The sequence below is a fragment of the Piliocolobus tephrosceles genome, chromosome 4 (assembly GCF_002776525.5).
Source record: "Piliocolobus tephrosceles isolate RC106 chromosome 4, ASM277652v3, whole genome shotgun sequence".
NCBI lineage: Eukaryota > Metazoa > Chordata > Mammalia > Primates > Cercopithecidae > Piliocolobus > Piliocolobus tephrosceles.
This window is the reverse complement of record NC_045437.1, coordinates 47,266,445-47,274,482: the sequence shown is the minus strand read 5'-3', so window position 1 is coordinate 47,274,482 and position 8,038 is coordinate 47,266,445. Positions and strand designations below refer to the sequence as shown.

The 8,038-nt window shown below is 40.7% G+C and overlaps 1 protein-coding gene across 3 annotated transcripts; it reads left to right on the top strand.

Annotated features, from left to right (window-relative positions):
• The first annotated feature begins 375 nt into the window (after nucleotides 1-375).
• BTF3 (basic transcription factor 3) lies at nucleotides 376-7,789 on the top strand. 3 transcript variants are annotated; one of them, XM_023207965.2, is made up of 6 exons: nucleotides 376-535; nucleotides 1,107-1,175; nucleotides 4,447-4,560; nucleotides 4,891-5,092; nucleotides 6,628-6,684; nucleotides 7,486-7,789. In XM_023207965.2, the coding sequence occupies exons 2-6, from the start codon at nucleotides 1,107-1,109 to the stop codon at nucleotides 7,530-7,532; spliced, it is 489 nt and encodes a 162-aa protein (XP_023063733.1). In that variant the 5' UTR covers nucleotides 376-535; the 3' UTR covers nucleotides 7,533-7,789. The 3 variants fall into 3 exon arrangements, with proteins under 3 accessions (XP_023063733.1, XP_023063732.1, XP_023063734.1); XM_023207964.2 differs by having other exon boundaries at nucleotides 395-773; XM_023207966.2 differs by lacking the exon at nucleotides 1,107-1,175 and having other exon boundaries at nucleotides 395-535.
• Nucleotides 7,790-8,038: the final 249 nt, after the last annotated feature.

Genomic DNA, 8,038 nt, shown 5'->3' with positions numbered 1-8,038 from the left:
GGCGGAGAGGGAAATTCTACAATTCTCCAACCTACACCTCCAGCAAGGGTAGGGGTGCTCGAGTGGTGAGCACAAGCTGGGCACCTCCAGCGTCTCCGGGAAACGTGAACAGGCCCTTTCTTCGGAGGGTACAGAACTTCAGGATCAGGGCCCAATGGAGACTGAGCGGACTTAACCCTAACTGCACAGGACCGCGCTCTCCGACCCCTTTGTGGCCTCTACCAGAGGTATGGGCGGCGCCCGAAGCTGTAAGTCCCTCGTGGGGCCTGCGGTCGGCAGCCACTGGAAGAGAAGGAGCAGAGAACGCACTAGCCCTACCGTCACAAACGCTGGCGCGCGTGCGCAAGGAAGAACTGAGCTCGCGGCGAAGTCGGTTTCCTGACTCTTGGAGGAAGGGGCCTTGTGTCACTTCCGGCCTCCCTTTAGCTGCCATCTTGCGTCCCCGCGTGTGTGCGCCTAATCTCAGCTGGTCCACCCGAGACCCCCTGAGCACCAACCCTAGTCCCCCGCGCGGCCCCTTATTCGCTCCGACAAGGTACAAAAAGGCTCTGGACGGCGGCGTGGTAGGAGGACGGGAGCGGGGGCGGGAAGTTCCCTGAAGGAGCGAGACAGGGAGGGACAGGGCAGAGGAGAGGAAGGCGATGCGACGGACAGGCGCACCCGCTCAGGCTGATTCTCGGGGGCGAGGTCGAGCCAGGGGCGGCTGCCCTGGGGGCGAGGCGACGCTGTCTCTACCTCCACCTCGCGGCGGAACCCGAGGACAGGAGCCTCAGGTACCGCGAGGCTTGCGGAGAGTGACCGGGCCGGGCAGGCCCTGGCTAGGCCGAGGCCAGGCCAGGGCCACGGGTGGGGGGTGCTGGCCAGGCGTGGGGTAGAGCCCTTGATCCGGGCCTGCCAAGAGCGGGGCGCTGTGGGGGAGTGTGGGGAGGCGGGTGCTCTTTGGGCTCCCTGGAAACCCAAATTTGGAGCTTTGCGGGGTGGATTTGGGATCCAGGTTTCGGCCTGTGTAGGACGTTTATTTTCCTGCTGTTATCTTGGGAAGTAACGAGCATGGAATGCTAGAGTGAGCTAAACCTATCCTTGCTGAGGATTTCCTCTTTTTCTAGATGAAAGAAACAATCATGAACCAGGAAAAACTCGCCAAACTGCAGGCACAAGTGCGCATTGGTGGGAAAGTAAGTTTTAATAGTTCGGGGTTTTTTTTTGTTGTTTTTTTTTAAGGCTTAGGTATTTTAAAAAATATAATCCTTTTGCACTTCTATTATCGGTGACAAACTTTGCCTATCGAGGGAAATTCATGGAGCTAGCAAATCCCGAGGAGCCGGGGAGACGAGAGTTAGAGACACATCAGTGAGACGAGCTAAAAACATCGCTTTTGTGTGAATATGTTTGTGTTTTCAGTGTTACAGTGTATAAGTAGAACAAAAGTGTTTCCTAATTTAATTTGTAAGGAAATTGTGTCATTTCAGTTAGATCGTTGTGCACATCATACCCTTGACTTGTTTTGGCCTAAGTTGTATAAAGTCAGTGCTTGTTTGTGTCTCTTGTAAATTGAGACCTTTCTGTATTGCTTTCTGAACCAAATATTCTTTAGGGTAGTTGCATATTTTCAAGGGTATTTGAAGATACAGGTACATTTTGAAGTTTAAGAGCAGTGACTGTTAGATTTGAAAATACAACCCAAGTAGGTGTATTTCCTTTTCTGACTTTATATTACTATAAAAAATGAGGGAATTAAAGTGACTGATTTTTAAATGATCAGTTTTTGATTAATTGTTTTTTCCTGGTGGAAGGGGATTCTTTTTTGAAGTTGATTTTTAGATTGTCCTGTAATTTACTTAAATAAGAAGTCCACTGTAGACAGAGGTCTACTTAGTTTGTATTGTTAGCACATTCTTAGTATTTAACAAGGTGTGGTAGCTTGTTGAATCAGAGCATGTCTCTACTTGGTAAAACTTGTAAAGCCTCCATAGTACGTGTTTATTGCCTATTAGTTTTTCCCAACTTTAAGCGTTTAACTTAGAGTCAGCTGTGAGATAGCCAGAAGTTGCACTTAGACTTAATAATATACAGCTTTGTTAAGTTACTGACCTTTGCCAGCGGTGAATTTATCCTGATTTTTTTTACTTTTTATTTTTGCTAATGTTAGCAGTCTTCAAGATCCACACCCACCAACGTTAGGTGTTTCTTGCCCTTTTTAATCAGTTGTTACCAGACTGTGGCCTTCAAGTGCCAGCAAAACTCAAATTTTTGTGTATCAGTGTTTGGATGCTCTTATTGGTGTTTTTAACCACTCTTACTTTCAGTACAGTTTCAGAAGCAGTAATTTGAATAATATGCTTATGTGCAATCTTTTTGTTGTTACTCTCATCATTAGGCTTTAACTTTGGGAGACATCACTTTAGGGTAAAGGAAAATTTTGAGATTTGCTAGGACATTTAACGCTGATATAAGATTAAATTTTGTGTTCTAACATCTTAATACTCATTTAGCTAATAATACGAGAAGTATTTCTGTAGTCACAGAATATGGAAACATTTCTACACTGTTTAAGAAGCGTACTTATTATGGGATGTGAAATTAGGTGAGTTAATTTTGCTTTAGAGAAAACTGCAGGTGTTAGGTGCTCTTAGGTAAATGTTACAAAAGCCTTTTCATATCTAATCAGAGCGTTAATAATAAGTGAAAATTGAACTCGACATATGTGAAGTGTCTGAAACCTATAGAAGGTATGCTGGATTTGTCTTTACAATCTTAGGAATTCCTTTGAATTTCTTAGAGAAGATTCTTTGGAAACCAGATACATACATGACCATTTCAAAGTGATTTTTGTTCTTAATAGTTGGGCGAGGTTAGTAACCAGTACTTTTTTTAAAAATTTTTTGGTAGCTATAGATATTTTCTTCAGTTAAATAACAAGATTTATTTAAGCCTTTACTATGTTGGATCCTGAGAGTATAACATTTAGGAAGTTTAAAGTCCCTAGGTGGGCTTTAGGCCTAGCAGTGGTGATAATTTGATTATTGTCTTTTTTTAAAAAAAAAAAAAAAATCTGTTTTCACGGTGTAATATACATAGTACAGTAATATACATAGAAGCATTTTCAAAATCTAGAGATGGGAATGATTTGGCATAGGGAAAGGGGGTAGTTGTAGAATTTAGGAAAGGCACACAAGAGGTAATGACTTGAGTATTTTAAAGGATGAATAGGAATAGGGATGGAGGTTGGGGGAAAATGAGGTAGTTGGGTGTGATAGCCTTTCCTTGAGTGCTTTCAATGAGCTAGACTCTGTTGTAGATACTGGGTTTATAGCAACAAATAGAAGTCCTTATGGAGCTTACATTCTAGTGAAAGGAGATGGATGATAAAATGTATTTATCTCTTATAGTAATAAGTGTTATGAAGAGAAATAAACCAGGATAGGAAGAAATTGATGGGTGAGTGTGGAAGTTGCTATTTTACTTTGGGTAGTTGAGAAAGACCACTTTGACCTGGTGACATAAGACTTGAGATCTGCAGTGAGGGAAAGAGCCATGTAGATGTTCCAGAAAGAGAGGAACAGCATGTGCAAAGGCCCTTGGGTCATAACCTGCTTGGCCTGTTCAAAGAACAGCCAAGGTTTATTTGGCTGAAGAGGGGTGGTAGCAGATGCAGTCAGGAGTGGCATATTAAGGGCAGGACAGTTTGTGTATGGCTCTTGTAGGTTAAGGTGTAAGGACTTCAGACTTTACTCTCGAGTGCTGTAGAAGTCTATATACAGATTCATTTGATTGTTCCATACACTATCTTGCCTGTAAATACTAATTTGGGTGTTGATTTTTATTTGATATAAAAACAGAAAAGGAGTCAGGCACAGTGACTCACGCTTGTAGTCCCAACACTTTGGGAGGCCGAGGCGGGCAGATCACTTGAGGCCAGCAGTTTGAGACCAGCCTGGCCAACATGATGAAACCCCATCTCTACTAAAAATACAAAAATTAGCCAGCCATGGTGGGAATGCCTGTAATCCCAGCTACTTGGGAGGCTGAGGCAGGAGAATCGCTTGAACCTGGGAGGCGGAGGTTGCAGTGAGCTGAGATTGCGCCACTCTAGCCTGGGCAACAGAGTGAGACCCTGTCTCAAAAAAAAAAGAAAAAACAGAAAAGGTTAATACTTCTGGATGTGGAGTTCTTTCAAATGCTTAATTTAGGTTAACACATGCTACCTCTTTGATCACTTTTAGAGCAAATGTAAAAGTAGAACTTTGTAAAGATCATTCTTTTCCTTTCTCATTTTTTACTTCTATCTTTGCCTTAGCCTGCCTGCTCACTGCGTAAGTTTATGATTATGGTAATGTTCTTATACAGATCCAAAGGTCAGAAATGAACTGGAAACTATTCCCATTTGAAAAATAATCTGTTGTGGTATAAATGTGCTGTTTTCTTTCCTCTTCTCCCTGACTTTAGGGAACTGCTCGCAGAAAGAAGAAGGTGGTTCACAGAACAGCCACAGCAGATGATAAAAAACTTCAGTTCTCCTTAAAGAAGTTAGGGGTAAACAATATCTCCGGTATTGAAGAGGCAAGTGTCAAATTTTCTTTCTTTAAAAAAACAAGATTTGGCTGGGAAAAGTTAACATTCATGCATTAAATGGGTGTTTTTGTTTTTGTTTTTGTTTAACTTAGTAACTTCAAAGTCCCTACGATGTGTTTCTACCATAAATTAATAAATATCAGGGAGATCATTAAGTCTGTTCTGACTATTAGATTGCATATGCCATTCCAGGCAAAATTTCACCTGTGCTTCGCAGCGAAATACTAGATTAGTTAGGCAGACTTCGTTTAATGAAACATTTGTTTTTAAAGAGACTTTGGTCAGCATTGCTAATTAAAATTTTCATTTTCTTAATAGGTGAATATGTTTACAAACCAAGGAACAGTGATCCACTTTAACAACCCTAAAGTTCAGGCATCTCTGGCAGCGAACACTTTCACCATTACAGGCCATGCTGAGACGAAGCAGCTGACAGAAATGCTACCCAGCATCTTAAACCAGCTTGGCGCAGATAGTCTGACTAGTTTAAGGAGACTGGCCGAAGCTCTGCCCAAACAATGTGAGTTTGCTAGTAATGGTTTTGCCAGGGAATTACTCATTTAGCAGCTGATTTCTGATCTTAGGGCTCAGAATGGATATGCGTATTTTTAAGTTTAGAAATGCAAGCTTTAAAAATAACAGATTTGTAACTGATTCTAAGCAAGTGTCCTTGCTCAAGTTTGCAGTAATTGATGTAGCATGCTATGATCGTTACACTCGATTTTGTGGAATGTTTTCTACTTACTTGATTTGGATCAGATACTTAACTAGAAATGATGAAAATGTTAATTTGGTGCTTTGCCAATAACTACTTGTAAGTTTGGAATTGAAAAAAAATTAGTGTAAATTATGAAATTACTTCAGTTTCATCTATATAGTTGATATTACCAGTAATCTTTTTAAAATGGCCTGCCGGCCGGGCGCGGTGGCTCAAGCCTGTAATCCCAGCACTTTGGGAGGCCGAGACGGGCGGATCACAAGGTCAGAAGATCGAGACCATCCTGGCTAGCACGGTGAAACCCTGTCTCTACTAAAAAATACAAAAAACTAGCCGGGCGAGGTGGCGGGCGCCTGTAGTCCCAGCTACTCGGGAGGCTGAGGCAGGAGAATGGCGTAAACCCGGGAGGCAGAGTTTGCAGTGAGCTGAGATCCGGCCACTGCACTCCAGCCTGGGCGGCAGAGCGAGACTCCGTCTCAAAAAAAAAAAAAAAAAAATGGCCTGCCAATATTCTGGCATTTTTAATTACAGTGTGATAGGGATTTTATTCAGGGCAGAAAATAGTGTAGCTGAATATACATCTGAGTATGTGGCAGTGTTACGCTGTTTTCTGCCTTCTTAAAATTTTGAAGAATGGGAATGCAGGAGCAAGTCAGAGGCTTATATATGGCTCTTTAGTTTACCCATGTTTTTCTAGGTATTGACTCAGTCTGCCTCAATTTTCATTTTCATTGTCACATTGAGTTGCAGGTTCTAAACTGTCAGGGCTTTCAGAGCTGAAGTAGGCTTTTGAAGTATCCCACTGATGCTTGTGTGGGGCTAGTACATAACTCTCCTGTGTACGTTCATATTCTTGTGTGATAGAGTAGAGTGGATGCTTACCACTCACAGACTCTTAATTTTTTTAGTTTAATTTTTTCATTTCAGTAAGTGGTTATTGAGCATCACCCTTATGCCACACACAAAGTAGTTGAGAAAATGGCATCTTCATTTGTCTCCCAAAATAAATCTTACCATGATTTGGTATGTGGGTTTTACCTGCACTCTAAGAGCTCCCTATTGTCTTTATACTACCTCAGGGCCTATGGTGGCCCAGAGGGATTGAAAGGATGGGTATGGAATTTTGTTTGTTGGCTGTTCCTAGTATTTTAACCCATTTGTAGACATTAGAATATCATGTTATTGATAGTATCGTAGATAAAATCCCAAATGTCCCTTATCACGGAAATAAGTTGTAACAACACTTGGCATTTCATGTGTGTGGTTTTTTTTTTTTTTGGGGGGGTGGTTATTTATTAAAAACCTAGACAAATAATGTTTACATTTTCCTTTCATAGCTGTGGATGGAAAAGCACCACTTGCTACTGGAGAGGATGACGATGATGAAGTTCCAGGTAGGAACGTTTACCTGAGGTTAACCTAGGGAATCTTAGCAAGGGAGAATAAAAAATCTTTGTAGGATAAACTACCCAGGGAAGAGGGGTGGTAAGTTAAGATGGACATAGACCTTACTTAGAATGAGAAAAATAATGCAATATTAGGTAATTGAGAATTATGTTTATAGACTTGACTTGGCTTGTTTCTGTGTGGGATCCCAAGGATGTGTAGGTATCTAATCTTAAATATTGAATAAATAAATACATATATAGTACTCTAAATATAACTGTTATCTGCAGAGCACTAATGACCCTTGCTCCCTACTTTGAAATTCATGAATTTACAAGAAGGTGTGGAGTAGTTCAGGTATCTTGGGATATATATATATATAAAAAAATCTAAAATCTGTAGCAGCATAATAACTCCTTTGGGAATCATGGACATTTTTGTCTCTTGTTATTGGATAAATTTACTTTCTTCTAAAATATTTATTGGGCAGGAGAATCACTAGACTCACAAATATTCCCATTTTGCATAGACAGGTATCCTTAGGAATCCAGGAAAATTTTAACATTCTGTGTCATTGTATTCTTTGGTTCTGCTTCCCCATATTATGTTGACCAGTCTATGAGATGGGATGGGGTGGCGGGGGGTGGGGAGCTTTTTTTTTCCCCCTCTCCTCCATTCTTGTTCTTGGGGCTATGACACAGTATTTATTATCACTGGCAAATGAGTGTCTTTCCCTCATCCCCTTTCAAGATTGATGATGATTTGTAGATTTGGCTTTTTTAAGAATTTTACTCTTTTCCTTTTCCTAGATCTTGTGGAGAATTTTGATGAGGCTTCCAAGAATGAGGCAAACTGAATTGAGTCAACTTCTGAAGATAAAACTTGAAGAAGTTACTGGGAGCTGCTATTTTATATTATGACTGCTTTTTAAGAAATTTTTGTTTATGGATCTGATAAAATCTAGATCTCTAATATTTTTAAGCCCAAGCCCCTTGGACACTGCAGCTCTTTTCAGTTTTTGCTTATACACAATTCATTCTTTGCAGCTAATTAAGCCGAAGAAGCCTGGGAATCAAGTTTGAAACAAAGGTTAATAAAGTTCTTTGCCTAGTATACAGTTTTTTTTTTTTTTATTATTGACACTGATCTGTACACAGTAAAGCAAAATTGCTTATAGAAAGCTAATCATGGTATGTAATATGGCTGATAACCTTTGGGATTTGATTAAAGATTTGAAATCACAGTGTAGTGTAACAAAGGTGGTATAAAGTTCTCATGTTTGAAAACTTTTCTCTCCAACAGTCCTTAGTGCTTCCATGGTATGTGGTGAGTGTAAATATGAGAATAGAGTAGATAAACAGA